Raw genomic sequence first — 19,830 nt, forward strand, 5'->3', positions numbered from 1 at the left:
AAACGTATTTTATTAGTGTTAATAAGTTCAATGATTATTAAAACATGTTATGACAAGCATTAAATGCACAGTGTTTATAAAAGGCAGCCTAAATGAAAGCTTATTATCAATATAATTTGTTGTTACCATTGTTATATATATTCGATCTTTATATTGTAGTTTGCTCATTTTAACCTAGAAAAATTACTTGATGCTTGCAACAATATACACAGTTGTCAGAGCAGTAACAAAAATTACGACACATTTTTTAAAATGTTGGAAGGACTAGTAGCCTGGGTATTAAATACTTATTTAGGAAAATATGTTGAAAATCTAAATACAGATCAATTAAGTATTGCACTTTTATCAGGTAAGATTATGTTTTTTTCTAATAAATTTATTTACTTTATATCATAGTTAATATTTCTTAAAATAACAATTTACTTGAAAATACAAGTTTTGTTTTAAATATATATTATTTATTATATAACGTATTTGCTATCTTTTTCGTTTGTATCCTTAATAAACATAACAAAGTAGTTGTTTTCTTTACTAAATAAATTTATACTATGAACTAATGAGATAGCATTTAAAATTCAGCTTAATTATTATATATTTATGTATACATATACGAAAGTATAATTATATCTTTTGGTTTTGCTATGTGATATGAGTTAAAAGATTTACAACAATATAAGAATCATTTATATTTATGATACATTCATTTACTTTTAGGAGAAGTAGAATTAGAAAATTTACCATTAAAGCGTGAAGCATTGCGTCACATTGGTTTACCAATTGAAATCAAATCTGGATTTATTGGGAAAATTAGATTGCAAGTTCCAGTTAGGCAAATAAGGACTGCATCATGGGTTATAGCAATAGAACAATTGTATGTAGTAATAGGACCAATTTCTATCGATGAGGTAAAAGGATTTATTTTATTATCTATTTTTATTCGAATATACAATTTCATTGATTCAATTAATTATATTGAATATTTAAATAGTACGATAATGAAGCAGAGGAGCAAGCACTTTTGGAATACAAACTTAATCGATTAGAATCTTTAGAAGCTAGATGGAGAACTGATACGGATAGAGATCCTGGTTACTACGCTACTAGTTATAGTTCTTGGTTGAATTATGGAACTTCCTTAGTAACTAATATTATAGAAAATTTGCAATTAAATATAAAAGATGTTCACATAAGATACGAAGATGGATTGACGTTATCGAATGGTAAATTTTTATTATTAATAATTAATAATATTTTTGATATTTATATATTTATATTTTTATGTATTTATGTAGATGGTGCCGTTACTTTGGGTATTACAATAGGTGCATTGACTGCACAAAGTTGCGATGCCAGTTGGTTACCAGGTTCTACTTCATGGAATCTTACAGATGCATCATTTAAACTTATGGAACTTGATAGGCTTTCTATTTACTGGAATTACGTAAAGAAAGAACAACTTTTTAGCCACCTTAATCTCGGTGATTTAGCTGTATGTTTCTAATTCAATACATATGATGTTTATTTTTCATATCGTTTTTTGACTAATGTTAATTAACTCATAGATTGCTATGAATGAAACAAAAAGTTTAATTAGGAATCATATTTTATCGCCTGTGAGCGCAAGAGCTCATATCAAAAGAGATAGATCTGAACTTCCTTTAAGATCTTTAAGTAAACCAAGAATTATTGTAGACCTTTTGTTGGATGAAGTACCGTTAGTTCTCACAGACGTAAGTTGAAGTTATTAGGAATATTGATAAACAATGTATTATAATAAATCATATTTGAATATATATATATTCAATATATATATATATTCCTATATATATATGTAGGAAGCGTATGAACAAATAGTAGAATGCATTAAACAATTGGAGAATATAGATCGTCGAAAACAACAAAAACAGTGTCGACCTAATGTTTCTATTAGTGCAGCACCTAAAGAATGGTGGAAGTATGCTGCACGATGTCATATTGGCAGAGAAATATTGAAACCACTATTATCATGGGATGATATAATTGCTAGAGGCAAGGAAAATATTATTTATGTTGAAGCATGTACTAAATTATTAGGTACGTATAATTTAATTTTATCTTTGTTTTTTATGTTTTATGTAATATTAATATGTCTGCTATTACTGCAGGTACACCAACATCTATTTTGTCACCAGAAACTAAACATATAAAAGAGAAAGTTGAACAAGAACGTAGTTTTGAGGAGCTTAAGGCGTTAAGAGAAATAGCAATGTTTAAAATTCGACCTCCAAAAATAGCACAAACTTCAAACGTCAATGTACCTCAAGCACGTGGAATATTGTTACAGTGGTTTCCGCAATGGTGGGGCTGGTATTCAAAAACATCGCATAGTGATACCAAAAATATATCATCAACTTTTGATGGAGAATTATTGGATGCATTGACTGACACAATGGATGATACTTTATTAGGTCGCGATACAGTTTTTGGACAATTTAATTTTGCCTTATCGAAGGGAGCAATATCTTTTTCTACAACAGACAAGGATAGTGATAATACAAGGACTAGAATAGAATTGCAATTTGAACGAGTTAATTTAACTTACGAGTCTAGACCTAGGTCCGGATCTCATAAATTTTCTATAAGTTTAGGTGCCTTATATCTCCATGATTACTTAACGGATAATTCTACTTTTCCTATATTGGTGCAACCTCAAGTTATAAACAGTGCATCACGTGTACGTGGATCGTCTGAGAAATTGATTAATCACGTGCCCCAACAATTATTTGAATTGATTTATGAGAAAAAGCCATTACACTTGAGTACGGATTATTCTTTACATGTTTACTCAAAATCTTTGGACATTGTGTATAATCCAGAAGTAATACATTGGCTCATCGATTTCATGTGCAAACCTCACAGAGATTCCTCTAATCAAAGATTACAAGCAATGAAACGAAGAACAAGGCGTCACCTCATCAAAAATTGGGAACAGATTTTGGATGGGGAATTTGTTTATCGTTTGTCTTGGGACTTACAATTCAATATCTCTGCTCCGCAAATTTTACTTGTAGAAAATTTTGTAGACTCTAATGCAGCTGTAGTAGTTGTTGATTTTGGAAAATTACGTCTGTCAAATAACATTGAAAATATGCAGCTGGAAAATGAAATACCTATAAAAGCAGGTTCAACGAATAGCGATGACGAAGATGAAAGATTTGAAACTCCTTGTTCAACACCACCTGGTAGTCAAGAAAATGGCTCTATACATGATTTTCAAGGTTTATCAGAAGCCGCGTTACATAAAAAATTATATGATCATTATTCAGTAGATTTGGTAGATTTACAAATCTTGGTAGGAAAAGTAAAAGATAATTGGAAACATGTTAGATCTAGAGGAACATCTACCTTACATGTTTTGGAAAGATTCAATATATCTTTACAAATTGAGAGAAGAGTTGTTACCACGACGGATCCAAATTTTCCATCTGTAACTGTATCTGGAAATTTACCAAGACTGGTAGTACATGTAAATGAACAGAAAGTTGAATCGATTCGTTTGATGTATAACTTATTATCAAGTTTTCCTCTTTCGACTAATATTCCACAATCTGATATAATTAATATGGAACCTGAAAGTCCAAAGAAAGAAGAAACCGAAGAACGAGCTTTAACTCATGCTATGATGGTTCAGTTCATTATCAATCAAATGACATTTGAATTGCAATCACGAGGACGTAGTGTTGCAGAATTACAAGTATCTGGCGTTAGAGCGGCATTAAATAAAAGGACGGCTGATTTAAGCGCATCATTGTTAGTTCATGGATTGCTCTTAGTAGATGCACTTCAAGAATTTGGTCCTGACTTTGAATTATTAGTTGCTAGTCATAAACATGTTGGCATGGATAGCGTATCTGGAAGTTTAAGAGATTCTGAACCTACCTCTCCTGTTTCACCAGTCTCACCTGGTTCTCCAGACCCTTCAATTTCTAAAAAATTTACCACTCCAGTTGCTCTCAATCATGCTTTATCTAATTTAGCGAATCTTAATTCACCTAAAAATAATTCCTTTATTGGATTGGACAAATTAGATACAGAAGCTTTAATTATTATAGAACTAACACTGGTTTATGATCCTCTGGAAAATTTAAGAATGGCAAATATACAATTTAATAATTTAGACATCATTGCTAATCAAGAAACGATCGTAGAATTAATGGGATTTTTTCGAAGAATTTTACCATCGCGAAAAATAAAACCTGGACTGATCGAAAGACAAGAATCATTATCATATCAAGATACAGTATCGAAAGAAGCGACAAGAACAGAAATAACTTTTGATTTTCATAGATTGAATGTATTACTTCTTCGAGCTGTTATGCAGGATAATCATTTAATTGGACAAAAGGTTGCAACTGCCACGATGTCAGATGCACGAATACAAGCAACGTTGGCGATTGAGACATCTATTTCAGGATCTTTAGGAGGATTACAAGTATTGGATCAAACTAATATTGGTAAAATTCATCAGAGAATTTTAAGCGTTGGCAGAGATCCTTTAGCTGAGTCACCACAACAATTAATAGAATATTTTGCTAACATATCGGATCAATTAGAAGCATTTAGATTTTCTGCTAAACGAAATACTAGATATCATCAACAAGAGCTTGCAGAGACTGTAGTTGATTTAACAATACGAGTTGGAAGTGTATGGTACACGCATGCACCACATTTGTTGTCAGAACTACGTTCATGTGCTGATGAATTTAAACAATATTTGAGTAATCTAGCTAGACAAATTAGTGCAGCTGCAACAGATATGGCAATGGGTTTAGTAAATGCAGAAGATTGGTCAATCCCACCACGCAAACGTTTACCCAGTTTATCAATATCTTCAGAAAATTCTGGCACTTTATCTTTAAAACTGGATATAATATTGGACAGTCCAGTGCTTGTAATTCCACGATCTTCACATAGTACACAAGTGTTTGTTGCACATTTAGGTACAATGTCACTCCAACATGAACCTCAGCCTAGTTCTATGATGAAAAATAGAATAACTTTAGAAGTTCGAGATATGAATTTATATTCTCTGGAAACAACTGCAAATATTAATCAAGTACACAATAACTTACCTTTGAGAGCCGAGGAAATTTATTCTTGCAAAGAATATGGCAAGCCAATATTACATGACACATTATTGAAAATTATAGTTGAAAAAGAGAACACATTGACGCAGAGTTCTAATTTTTTATTAGATGCAGAATTTGTAAATAATCCTGTAGTACAAGTTCATGGAGTTGTTTTGACTCCTTTAAAAGTGTCATTATCACGTGGACAGTATGAACAATTATTAGATACTACGAATAGATTAATGTCAATGCCAACTAGTACACCAGTGATTAAAAAATCACCTAATTTACAGAAAACATCAACCTATTCGGAAAAATTAGATTTGTCTATAAAAGTATTGTTCGAACTTCCAAGTTTAAGTATTGAATTAAAACAAGCTCATTCTGAACAGCCACTGGTAGAATTGTCAATGCGAGATTTTATTGCCAAATACGAAAAATTACAGAGGGACAAATCAACTATGCAAGTCTCCTTACGTTCTCTTCTCATGGAAGATCTTTTATGCCCTATTGGATCACGACATCGATATATGATGCAATCATCAGCTCCAGTTCGAGCTAAGTTGCCTACAGGTGTATCTAAATCTTGTCCTGATTTATCTTTTATTCAACAATTTCGAAGTAATTATGGAAGAGGTAGTTTACCTGATAGATTAGAAGCAGATACTTTATTTGGAACAATTCCTGCTCATTGGCGTAGAATTCCGCCATCCTTAATCGGTACTCCCAATACACCACCACCATCACCTGGATTAGTTACAAGTGAAGAAAATTTAGTTTTAATAAATATTATAATGATAGAGTCAGACAGCGATTTTGAAGAAACACAGTATTTCGAAAAAATGGTAACTGTAGATTTTAACTGTTTAGATTTAGTAATAAGTGTGGAGTCATGGATGGTCGTATTTGATTTTTTTGGAATAGCAGGACCATCCGAGACAAATCCTAAAATTTATGCACATCAAGTACCTACAGAATTAGAACAAATAAACGAAATGTACGATGTTCCTGCAACATCAGAATTTGAAATAGAAGTGAGATCTCTTACTTTGGTATTAACACAATCTGATCGGGAGATAGCTAAAGCAAATGTATCAAATGCTAGTATGGTCATTTTAAAAGCAGACGGTAAAACACAAATATCAGGATCATTAGGTTCAATGTCGTTGCTCGATTTAACACCACATGGCAGATATTATAGGGAAAGATTTCTCTCATCTGGTAGAAAAGCATTGAATGTTCGATACACGAGTTATATCGATTCGAAAGAAAGACCTTATGATGCACGATTAAAATTGGAAATGTCTGCCGTTCATTACGTACATACGCAAAGATTTGTAGCCGAGCTTCAAGCTTTCTTCGGGCATTTTTCACAACTTTGGACTATCATGGCAAACTTACGCGCTGATACTGGGATCGCAATAGATACTAAAACTAGAAGTATGAGATTGTCTTTAGAATTACATGCTGGAGCACCTGTAATATTGCTTCCAGTCAGCTCTACATCTAATGAATTAATCTTGTTAGATCTTGGAGAAATAACGGTTCAAAACAGTTTTGAAAATTCTTCGGTTATTGAAGAATGTCTTCTAGATGTTACACTTTTAGAACTTATTAATATGGATGTCTATGCAGCTAAAAGGATAACAGCTAAATACGATGATCAAGAAAGTATAGATACACTAATAGTTGGAGGATTTTTTATCAAAAAGATTGGATTATCTTTGCTCACTGAAATGTGCCATTTAAATTTACGTATCGAACGAAATTTAGATGTTTATATAAGCAGAGAAATTTCAGATTTAAGTATTCATGGAATACTTTCAACAATGGATTGCGCTTTGGATCCTGCTCAATATATGTTAATTCGTGGCTTACTGTCTTATAATATTGGAGAAAATTTAGATGATCTACGTTCTTACATGCAAGATTTAAATGATAAGGTAGATTATACTATGCCTATCACCGGGGATCTAGAAAAAGTTTGGACTAAATCGTGTATTACTCTAGAACTTGTAAATGTAACAGTAAAATTACACCCTAATCATGATATTGCAGCATTAGCATGCATTAATTTTATCAAGTCAATGCTTACTTTGGATTCTTTAAGTGATGGATCACAGGATATTGATTTAGTCTCACAAGAAATATTGATCACCGACATGCGATTCCAAGACGAACCTGCTAATAAACGATCTAACGTTTTCACAAGTATTTTGCAACCATTGAAAAATTCCAATAATACTCAAGGCCGTGTACAAGCTGAAGTACACCATAGAAGACGCAATAATAGTGCTGCTACTACAATTCTTTTGCATAGCATGAGACTTACAGCTATTCTTGATTGGTGGGAAGCCGTTAAAGATTTTGTAATGTTGAATTCACCTGAACCTGATCCAATCCCAGGAATGACTCAAGTAACTGTTTGTCAAGATAATAGTAATCTTTCTTTAAATATATTGCCAGTAGAAATCAAAGTTAATATAACAGATTCTGAATTAGTATTTGTCGAAGACACATCAATATGTGACACTAATGCTGTAATACTTAAATGTACAGCTGTTATAGCATATAAGACTGTACCTCAAGAAGATGAAAAACCATTATCATGTAATTTATCACATTGTGAACTATTCTCTTGTATTTTGGGATTGGAAGAAGAAACTGCTTTATCTATTATTGATCCTGTTGGTGCAAGTATAGAATTAACACAGCAAAAATGTCTTGAAATTCAACTTCAACCTTTATGTGTGAGATTGAGTTATCATGATGTAACTATGTTCTTTAGAATGTTGAATTCATTACCAAAACAGACATTATGGGCTAAACAGAGATCTAATGAGTTATTAAATAGTATGGAAAATCAAATAACAAAGTTAAATGCTCTTGGTTTCACAGAAACAGATTGTAAAGATGCACTAGAACGATGCAATGGTCAATTGGATGAAGCGGCATTGTGGCTAACACAAAATGCAATTTCAAATTCTGATATTATTTTGAAAAGTGAATCAATGTTTAATGTCATAGAAGTACAAACAACATGTGCCAGAATATGCATAATAGATGATTGTAGAGATGCGGATGTTCCACTAATGGAATTAACACTTATTGATTTATCGTGGAGACAGACAGGTGCACAAATATTACAAGGAAATGGGTCAATATCTGCAACATGTGGCATTGATTATTACAATAGAGTACTTTGTGGTTGGGAACCATTTATTGAACCATGGAGTGCCAATGTTCGGTGGGAACAAACTCTTAACAATTCTCTTGACCCGAAAAGACTAGAAGTATTTATTTGTTCCCAAGATTCTGTAAATGTCAATGTAACATCTACTTTGATAGAACTTGTTCAATTAGTTAAACAAAATTGGACGCAAGAATACTATTTATCTAGTAGAGAAAATGGTGTTAATAAATCAATAGTAAGCGAACAAGGATATCGTCGTCGGTCACCCTTTATCCCATTCGCTTTAAAAAATGAAACTGGATCCACATTATGGTTTAAAACTTTCATTGCTACAGCAGATAATATAAAGGACATTAGCAACAATTTTAAATCTAAAAGTGTTCTACAAAAGGATGAAACATGGATCGAAGTGACATCAGGAAATACAATACCATTTACATTTGAAGGAAGAGGAAAATTACGTCATTATGCTACACATATCGAAAGAAGACATCAAGTAGCAGTAATTGTCAATGGTTGGACAGCAGTAGATCCAGTAACTGTTGATCGTGTTGGTATATATTTTCGACACGCAACTGTTGATTTTCTAAAGAATCAGGTATTTACCTATTTATTACTGATTATTTAATATTTTTGCGATTAAAATTATTCTTATGTAGTAAAAAGATAGAAATATATTCATATATTTAAATTTCAGATAATATCTTCCAAAACCAGGATAGTATTTGCTGTTGAATTAGAAGGTTCTGCTAGGAAATTGATCACAGTTAGATCAGCTTTGCAAATAAGTAACAAGTTGGCACATTCGATTGAAATTAAGATGGACAAGTCATTAAATCCGTTCGGATGTTAGTTTCTTGATTATTATTTCTAATATTATTATTTTTAATTGTTACTAATATATAATTGTATTTTTTTTATAGATTTGCCATTAAATTCGTCAGTCAGTGGAAAAATAATCCAGTTACCTGCACAGTCTGTAATTTCAGTACCTTTAGGACACATTGGCATGCAAATGTGTTTCAGACCAATATTTCCAAACAATTTGTTTCAATATTGTATTGAACCAATAGATTGGACAATTATTAAAAAACCTTCAGAGGTTTCTGAAAGTCATATTGCCTGTAAAAGTAATCAATTTAATATATTCAGGTGAGTTTAAGCAAGATATCAATTTGTTGGGTGATATCATTATTCTTATACTATTATTTTTTCTTTTTTTACAGAATGTGCGTAGCTGTAAAACGTGACAATTATCCGATTGATACTGGTCAAACATTACCTGCGCATAAAATAATAATAATGGCCCCTATCACATTAAATAATTTACTACCATATGAGTTGTTGTATGAAGCAGGTATAGAAAATGGAAGGATCCGACCTGGTGGTAATGCTGATTTACATTGTCCAAATATTGAGGAACAATTGGAAATAATTATTCATTTAGATGGTTATCCTGGTACAGGAACAGTATGTAAATTATTTTGATCAATTAATATTACTACTTCTACATATAATATTACTATTTCTACATGGTATAAATATTATGGATATTTGCAGATATTTTTGCCATCAAACAGTAGTTCGTTTACAGCACGTCTAAAATTGACAGACGCCAATAGTAGAATATTATTTTTGTACGCATCTATTATTGTTGAAAAGGGTTCTGCAATGCAAATTACCATTACTTCACCATACTGGATTATCAATAAAACAGGATTGCCACTTGTTTTCAAGCAAGAAGGTGTTGGATTTGAGGCAGCTGGTCAGTTTGAAGAACATGAGAAAGCAAGAATGGTTGCACCTTTATTGTTTTCATTTAGCGATGAAGAAGCTAGCAGAACTTTATCAGTAAGAGTGGGTGCTGCAATTCATCCTAATGGTATACCACAATGGTCTCAACACTTCCACTTACAACCTGGAATACAGGTTAGTTGTAATTTTACAATTAAATAAAAATATTATTGTAAACATTCTTTATATTGGTTCTTGATGAATTTAAAATATCTTCTGCAGGTACATCGACTTAGAGTGACACTACGAGAGAACAGACCTGATATCGTATATCTGATTAGTGTAGCTACACGTACAGCTAGAGGACGGTACAGAGCTACAACAGTTGTAACATTATCACCACGGTATCAATTACATAATAGGTCATCTTATACTTTGGAATTAGCACAGAGATGCTTCACTACCACAGTTGTAATTGAAATTGAAATTTATTTTATCTATAATTAATATATAATCTCTTTTTTTAAGACTTTAAAAGTGAATTATGTGTGTTTCTTAGACTCATCCAGATGCTCAAGCAACATATATAACATCAATGCCTGATTGTCATATGCCATTTCATTGGCCAAGACTTGATAAAGATTTATTATTATGTGTTCGAATTAAGAATATACCAAATTGTATGTGGTCGGGTGGTGTTAAATTAGATGATAATTATTCTTTAACAATTAACATTAGAGATACAGTAGGAAAGATGAATTTTCTACGAGTTGATGTAGTACTACAAGAAAGTACATATTTTATTGTCTTTACGGATGCGGACACAATGCCACCTCCTATAAGAGTTGACAATTTCTCTGAAGTTCAGTTGATAGTTAATCAGGTAATAGAATAAAATAATATTAATAACAAATAACTAATATAACATATTATTTGTTATATTTATAGATGTCTGTACCTGATAGTTTAGAATGGTCTGTAAGACCTCACTCATCTGTACCGTATGCATTAGATGAACCAATCCAACCAACTGGTTTAGTATTAACTGCTCCAGGTAGTGTTACAGCTTCGTATGATTTAAATATACTTGGAGATGGACGAAGTTTAATTTATGAAAATTTCATTTATATTGCATTCATTGGTAAGCATATATTAAATATTACATTTTTTTCTACATGATTCTTATTAATAATATAAAACGCCAAAGAGAGTATATAAAAATAATTTTTGTTTAAATAGGAACTTTTAAAAGTGACAGTGATCTTGGATCAGGAGATAATGGTTCAGATCCATTAGATGTAGAAACACAAAGATTGGTGTTGGAAGCTGGCCCTGGTGGTTGGGTTGTTCTTCGCAAAAAACAATATGGCGCTAGATCTCAACTTTGGAGAATGAGTAGCGAGGGACAATTACAACATGAAGGTAATAATAGTAATAATAATAAAATAAATGAATATTTCTAACAAAATATATCAATGACTCTATTTTTTTAAATATATTAATTTATCTAAACAGGTTCTAGTCCTCCAAGAGATAAACATTCAAAAACACCGGATACAGTATTAGTATTAGATATAGCTGGCACAGCTCCGCAACCATTTACTTATTGTGCTCTTGCATTAAGAAAACCAGATCCAAGGCGAAGATCTACACAAACGTGGCGATTTACGGAGGATGGGCGATTGTGTTGCGCACATAGAAATATGTGTGTCCAATCAAAAGATGGATTTATGGGATTACATGAAGGTTAGATTTGTAAAATGATATTTTACAAATTTTGTATAATATATAGGTTTGTACGTGTTCATATGATTTAAAATAGACGAACTTAAATTTTTAACATCCTCAAATCTTACAAATATATATTTAAGTGTTATTCGAATTTTTTTGACTAGAATATTATTTTCAGCTACAATTTGTTTATTATCATTCTTATCATTAAATATTTTTTATTTTGCCGTTTATTATTTTGTTGCAAATGATATTTAAATAGTGATATATATGTGCCAACTTTTAACTGTGCAGCTTAGAAAATTTCTAAGTCCTATAATAAATAATTAATTTATAAATTATTAAAGGGCTTAAATAATTAATGAATGTTACAGGCGGCAGTGTTGCCCGTTGGCACATGTGTACGTATTAATATAAAGTACACTAAAAATTTATATATAAGTATAATATGTACTAATGCAATATATATATAATAGGCTAATAACACAGCTTGTTTTTTAATTTTATTGCATAATTGCTCTCTTTATCGCATATATTTTACAATAATAGCAAAATTATTTCTTATTAATATGTTAAACTAATTAGATTAAATTAATTGAAACTTATATATTTATAGAATTTTTTATATATTTATTTCTACATTATTAAATATATTATATTATATAGGGAGCGAGGCTGTACTAGGTCCACAAATTCATACAAATCCACCACCAGTCGAACAAAGAGTTAGAAGGCAAAAATTACGACCAGGTTCTGGATTTTTATCGGTAAAAGTAATTACCGATGGTCCAACACGTGTATTACAAATACTGGATATTAAGGAGAGAGTAAGTTATAAAGAAATATTTTCTTCTTTCTTTTTCAATTTAATTTTTTTAACATTTTACATCTTGTTAATTATTTGATTTAATTTATCTCGTAGAAAAAGACGTTTGCTTTACTCGAAGAACGTGACTGGTCACATATTGCTGTTACTCAACGTCCTACTCATGTTCGCATTGATACTGAAAATCTAGATTTTCATGAATTGCAATTAAATGTTAATTTACCAACAGGTTTGGGATTATCGATAGTATCGCAAAGACCACCTGAGGAATTATTGTTTGCACGATTCGCTGGTATATCTTTAAAACTTACGCAAACTTCCACTAATACAGTATTAGATTCAAGCATTGAAGATGTACAAATTGATAATCAACTTGTTGAAGCACAATGTACATCTGTTTTGTACGTCACTCGTTCTCCACGCACAGAAAATAATCATCGACCTGCGATACACGTGGCTGCAGAAAAATTAAAATCTAAAAATCAAAATGCTGAAATTTACAAACATGTAATAATTAGTATTAAACCATTGTGTATACATCTCGAAGAAAAATTAATTTTGAAATTAGCAGCTTTTGTTGGAGCTGGTAGATCTGAAATAGAAGTGCCACTTGATGAAAATGATTTTAAAGCACAAAGATTTATTTCTGAAGTGTCCGCTTCTCACGCTAAACGATATTATTTTGGTGCGTTAAAAATTATCCCTAATCAGGTATTTATACAAAATTATTTATCAATTTTAAAATTTTACGTTATAAAAAATACAGATATGAATTATTGACTGAATAATTAAATTCATAATAAATTTTAATTTTAATTAATAATAAATTTTAGGTAAAGCTTAGTGTGCTCACTACTATGAAATTACCACCTCATCTTCAAGCAATAAAAAGAAAATTGGGTTTAACTTTAATCAAATTTGAAGATGCTACGATCGAATTAGAAGCATTTGTTAAGAAACACCCTTTTGAAAATATCCAGTTTTTAATGCATTCGATTATAAAACATTACAAAGATGTATAGTATTCAATTTTTTTATGATATAAATATATATGTACATTTGTTAATAAGATATATATTAGTTTTGAAATAATTACAGGAATTAAAATGGCAAGCAGCTGTTATATTAGGATCTGTTGATTTTTTGGGTAATCCTCTTGGATTTATGAATGATGTAACAGAAGGAGTCTCCGGTTTAATATATGAAGGCAGCGTTAAAACTTTGGTGAAAAATGTTACACACGGTATATCAAACTCAGCAGCTAAGGTAACAGAATCTTTATCAGATGGTTTGGGTCGTGTAATTATGGATGAGAGACACGAAGAAGCTAGACAAAGAATTCGAGCAAATACTGCAGGAAGTAGCGATCATTTAGTTGCAGGTCTTAAAGGATTTGGCTTTGGTTTGCTAGGTGGTGTTACAAGTATTTTTAAACAAACCTATGATGGAGCTACTAATGAAGGATTTCCGGTATATAATATAAATTTTATTTAGATTTTTCAAATATATTAATTGAAGATTCATTTGTTCCATTAGAAAATTAACAAAAAATAATCGCGTACAAAATTTCAGGGTTTCTTTGCTGGCTTTGGTAAAGGAGTAGTAGGAACTATCACAAAACCAGTTGTGGGTGTATTAGATCTTGCCACAGAAACCGCAACTGCAGTACGAGAAACAAGTAGAAGGTATAAAAATAAAAAATGATAGAATCTACTACATTCGTATGTTTTCAAAAGTTTATAAAAATATCATTAATTTTTTAGTGCTCATCGTACGATACCGAAACGAGACAGACCTCCTCGTATTGCCAGTGGTGCAGCTGTTTTATTACCACCTTATAACCGACTACAGGCAGAGGGACAAGAATTTCTTTACAGTATTAACAATCATGACTATTCGGAATTACTTTTGGCATACGAATGTTTACGCAGCGGTATTGAAAGTTTAAAAGTACTGGTTTCTAATGAAAGAGTGCGTGTAATTTCTGGAGGAACGAAAGCTGTTGTAACTGAAGTCAATTTAGCAGATCTTTTGTATTGTCAGCCGATGCATAAAATTGAAAGTAATGGCACAACATTATATTACATAGAATTAATATCTAGAATGGATTCAGGATCATTGATAACTGATGGTCCTGAACTGTTAAGAAGACCAAAAGTTCGTTGTGACAACGAGGAAGTTGCTAAACATGTAAGTACTTGTATAATATTTTATTAAAATATTCAATGTGTTATGAACATATTTTTAAAAATTATTTTTATTTTTTAGGTTTCACGACAAATCAATTATGCTAAGGGAATGCATGAAGAGCGCTGTTTAACACTTTCATCTTCTGACAATATGCTTGATGATTTTCAATCCTATGAGTAGTAATAAAATAATTTTTTTTTTTATATATATAATTCGATAATAATTTACTTTGCTTGAAAAACTAGTCAAAAGACCTTTCTTTCTTGCAAGTGTACATCAGCAATGCCTTATTACGCTTAAAATAATTGGTAATAAGACTGATGCAAGGCACAATATGCTATGTTATAAAAAAATATATAAATAATTTTATTTTTCTAGTAGCGTATAGTTCTGCACTTAACTATTAAATAATTTTATGTACATTCTGTTAGTTCGCACAAATAGTAAATGCAATTTTGATACAAATGATACAAAATGTGAAACGAAAAGATAAATTGTAAAAAATGAAAGTTACACATATTATACACACACATTTATATATATATATATAAGTAAAAAAGCAAGTTATTTCTCTTTCCGGATATATATGTAATAGTTTTATATATGGATAATATATATATTTATTTACGAAGTTATAAAAATATTTAAATATCGAAGTGTAAAAAAAAAAACATTGTGAAACCAAAGTATGTATAAAATAGGGAAATAATTTGTAAAGAAACTTAATACAATGATAATAACGACTTTGATGATGATGAGGATTGATGATGATAATAATAATGAAATAGTATATTACATACCTAGGGCGGTAAAGTAAGAAATGTCTCAGAGAACATGTAATTGTTGTCTGAGGCGAAGCCGAGGTCAATAAACATGTGCTCTGAGGCTTTCTTATTTATTGCCCATGGTGTGTATACTTTTTTCTGCTCGACATAGGCGGAAAGCAGCAACTTCGTTTTGCACAGCGGGCGGAAAGTTGACACTTTCCGCACGGAGTGGTGAAAATATATTTACATTTTTGTTATAACAATATTTATGTGTAAAATAATCACATATAAGATATACATGTACAAAATAACTTTATAACTAAATATGGTCGAATACTTTTTATAAATTTGTTATGTTGTATAGTGTAAAATAGTAAAGATTTTTGTTTACAGATTAATGGTGTTTGGTCTGAGAATAGCATGAATATGATATGCACAATTATATTTAATGCTATGTACGTAAATAGAAAATGTTATATCACGATCAATTTATGTCTAATTATCTAATTGCATATTAATGTTAAATTTCAATACTTCAAATAAATGATTTAATAAAATATAGCGGACATATATATTTACAATAAAATAATCTATATATATATATTTAAGAAAAAATAAAAAATACAATAAATATATATACAGGGTGATCGGTAACTGGTGGTACAAGCGAAAAGGTGGTGATTCTACATGAAAAAATAAATCGAAAATATAGAATAACAATTTTTCGTTTGAGGTTTTGTTTTCGAGAAATCGACTTTGAATTTTCGTAAAGTACGACTTTTGTTTAGGCCGCGTCCTTCACGGGTGACTGCCAGTGATCCCAGGGACTTTAGTTCGTATAATCAGTGATCCCAGAGACTTTAGTTCGTTTGATGGACACAGGGGCGCAAAATTATCGTACGCGGCAGAAAATTATCGTACGCCCCGGGAAAATTTGAAATCCGACAAATCTCGGACAGAATTTTGAAAAAGTCGAAAAAAGTGGCCAAGTTCCAACTTTTTCAAGTGGATGACCTTTTTTTTTTTTTTTTTCTTTTTAGGTACAAAACGTTCATTAATCGTTTAGTCCAATCGGCGATTCGATAGGTGCACGGGAAAGTGTTCAAGTCGAGAAAAAAAATTTTGATGACCTTTTGTTTTTTTTTTTTTTACTCATCAAGTTCCCAAACCCTATCATGAAAACGATGAAACGATCGTTCGACGGAGATCGTGGTGGTGGTGGTGGTAGTGATGGTGGGAGTGAGGGTTGGGGTGGGGGTGCACCTTCGGAAAATTTGTTGACTGAAAAAAAAAAAAAAAAGGTCATCAGGTTTTCGATCGTACGCCACGATTTTGGATCGTACAGGACCTCAAATTATCGTACGCGTACGATAATTATCGTACGAATGGGATCGCTGCCGGTATGATCGACACAGGGGCGTAAAATTATCTTACACACGGGAAAAATTTTGAATTTGTACAAATTGTCGGATTGGATTTTCAGGATTTTTTTTTCTTTTAGTCTTCAAGTTCAAAAACCCTATCGTAAAATCGGAACATCGAAAATCGAAAATCACTAGTTGAACCCTAACTTACCCGTTTGCAAAATTTGATGACTAAAAAAAAAGGGTCATCAAGTTTTCGAAATTCCAAATTGGACAGTGATAATTACCGGAAAATCGAAAATTATCGCACAGGCTGAATTTTGGATCGTACAAAGCTTCAAATTATCGTATGCGTACGATTACGTTAATCACGAAACCTATGTGGTTTTCCAATGAACCATTTTCCTGAGAGTAGTTCAGCGAACGTGTTACGAGAGGCAGCACTCGTAGTAGGGACAAACAAAAAAAATTTCCATTTAAGACAGTGTTATTTACGCTATATTATTTTATTATTTAAAAATAATAATTAAACACAAAAAAATTTTTTTAATAACCACTATGCCAACGAAACATTGTAGTTTTGCGAGGTGTACGTCGGATAATCGCTATCCAGAGGAAAATATGTTTTTTATACCATTTGTAAAATCTCATATTGACGAGGTGTTAGATACAATAAATGGATACATGCATCAAGGAGAGTGGATTTAACAGTAGAAAAAATTAATAAATATTCATATGTGTGCTCAAAACATTTTATCGGTGGAAAAGGTCCAACTGTAGAAAATCCTGATCCTGTTTCTGCAACGATTAGCAAAGTAAGTAATAATAAAATTTATCTGAAAACGAATATTTGCAATTGGAGTAAAAATAAATTTGTTCATGAAATTTTATTGATTTCTTAAGCTCGAAAATTAATTAATGTCTGTCAGAGTTAAAGTCATAAATAATTGGCAATTTTATTACTGGAATAATAAATAAATTAAAAAGAATTTTCTTATCTGTTTGAAAAACGTTTTATAGTAACAAATTTATAATTTTTACAGGTACCAAAGGCACGAAAAAAACGACTTTCAACATCAACAATTGATTTTCTGTGCAGTCGAGACCAAAAATCAAAAAGAGGCAAAGATGCTAACTCAGATTTTTTCATTCCAAGTCAACAAAATGATACTCAAGATATTTCAGTAGACGACTATTTAACTCCTAAATTTACTGAACCACCACCAAGTGACAAAGAGCACACCAATCAATATGTAGCTCATGCAGAAAGTCAAACTTGTATAGAAGTTGCAAGTATTTTTGTGAAAAAACTACAAAATGAAATTGAAACACTTACGAAAAAATTAAGTGCATCTACCCTTAAGGGTTCATTCTGGTTTATACGCCGGAAAAAAAAGGCTATTTTCACGATTTTTTTTTAGGCTTTATAGGATACATATACATATGAAAGTTGTTGGGTATGATAAATACACTCCAGAAGTAAAAAGAAAAAAATTTTTTTTTATTGTTTTTAATGTTTTTTGACATCCAAAATGGCTGACAAACGTGAACCCGTCAAAAGTAGGTATGCTGTTGGCGGGCATCGAAATTTGAGAACAGGTGATCTAAAACAAAAAAATTAAATGGTTTTAAATTCAGTATGACAATGGCTATCGAGTATGCTAAAACTATCAATTTTTATGAAAACAAAACAAAATGACGGCCGTTTTTCGAAAAATAAAAAAATCAACGATTTTTTTCGCAGTTTTTTTGTAAAAAAAAAATAGTGAAAATTAATATTTTGACTTGGTTGTAGCATGTGAGATAGCCATTCATGTTTAGAGTATGTAGTTAAAATTTCAGAAGGATCGGTTGAGTAGTTTCGGAGATATCATGCCCGCCAATCGAAAAAACGTTTCGAAAAAAACGCGTTTAAAGTTTCTTTTAACAAATTTTTAAAAAGTCTGACTTTACTTTATTCTGCGATGCCTGCACCATATAGTATGCCTTCTGCTTCTTCAAAATACTCATTTTCTTCCACTCTAGCCTTTTTTCGTTGTGTCCTGGCCTCTATCAAAGCTTCTCCGCTCAAACAATTGGCTGAGCGCACGCGCGTGTTGCCGCGGTTACTAGCGTAATTGACTGCGATAGGGCCAAGTTTTATCTCCAAAACGTGCATTATTTTCAGTATTGGATCAAAACCTTCGTTGAATATACAAGCTGCCAATTTAAAAGTTATTTCAACAATTTTTTTACCATTAAATAGGTGTTTAGGCACCATAGCCCAAACGCATTTGTTGAAGCACTCATTATTATTTTAAATTTGTGGCCACCTAAACATCTTTCAAGTAATTCTGTTTTTGTCAGGTCAATATCAACCATTTGTTTTTTGCTGCTATATTCATGCAGAGACATTTCCACTTACACCATCGCAGATGGTTTGTCTCCTCTATCTGTAATATCTCTATGTGTTTGGGTCGCAAAATAATGTACTTAGACTGCTCGGATCGTTCTAAAATTTTTGTATGATAATTCTACATATGTCTACTTTCGAAAAATGCAAAAAAAAAAAAAAAATTAATTTTTTCAAAATGATAAACCAGAATGAACCCTTAACTATGAATCATGTATAAATGACAGTAAGAAGTTTAAGTTTTATACAGGTATTATGCCAGAAGATTTCGATATTGTGTGGAATTTCTTAGGACCGCCAACTGAATCATCACTGAGGATCTGGCACTCACAATCAGGAACTAATAAATGCATAACGATAAAGCAATTTAAAGTATTATCGTTAAAAAATCAACTTTTTTTAACCCTTGTGATTTTAAGATGTGGTTTTTTATTGTACGATTTGAGTTGTCGGTTTGGTGTGAGTATGAGTTATATTTCAAAAAAAACAACATGGATCCAATAAATGTTTTGTAAATTTAAACAA

At 31.4% G+C, this 19,830-nt stretch overlaps 1 protein-coding gene across 2 annotated transcripts; it reads left to right on the plus strand.

Annotated features, from left to right (window-relative positions):
- The first annotated feature begins 107 nt into the window (after positions 1-107).
- On the plus strand, positions 108-19,830 carry Vps13D (vacuolar protein sorting 13D). 2 transcript variants are annotated; one of them, XM_015327027.2, is made up of 25 exons: positions 108-349; positions 715-905; positions 989-1,220; positions 1,293-1,489; positions 1,563-1,730; positions 1,836-2,073; positions 2,145-8,899; positions 8,999-9,149; positions 9,225-9,453; positions 9,528-9,771; positions 9,862-10,230; positions 10,318-10,506; positions 10,595-10,918; positions 10,984-11,176; positions 11,275-11,457; positions 11,551-11,781; positions 12,141-12,167; positions 12,433-12,593; positions 12,689-13,303; positions 13,426-13,608; positions 13,691-14,062; positions 14,165-14,277; positions 14,356-14,782; positions 14,861-17,728; positions 17,957-19,830. In XM_015327027.2, the coding sequence occupies exons 1-24, from the start codon at positions 253-255 to the stop codon at positions 14,960-14,962; spliced, it is 11,991 nt and encodes a 3,996-aa protein (XP_015182513.1). In that variant the 5' UTR covers positions 108-252; the 3' UTR covers positions 14,963-17,728; positions 17,957-19,830. The 2 variants fall into 2 exon arrangements, with proteins under 2 accessions (XP_015182513.1, XP_015182514.1); XM_015327028.2 differs by lacking the exon at positions 12,141-12,167.

Source organism: Polistes dominula, unplaced genomic scaffold (genome assembly GCF_049000335.1).
Source record: "Polistes dominula isolate Pdom_NZ unplaced genomic scaffold, Pdom_raw_medaka contig_15, whole genome shotgun sequence".
In the NCBI taxonomy this organism is placed as follows: Eukaryota; Metazoa; Arthropoda; class Insecta; order Hymenoptera; family Vespidae; genus Polistes; species Polistes dominula.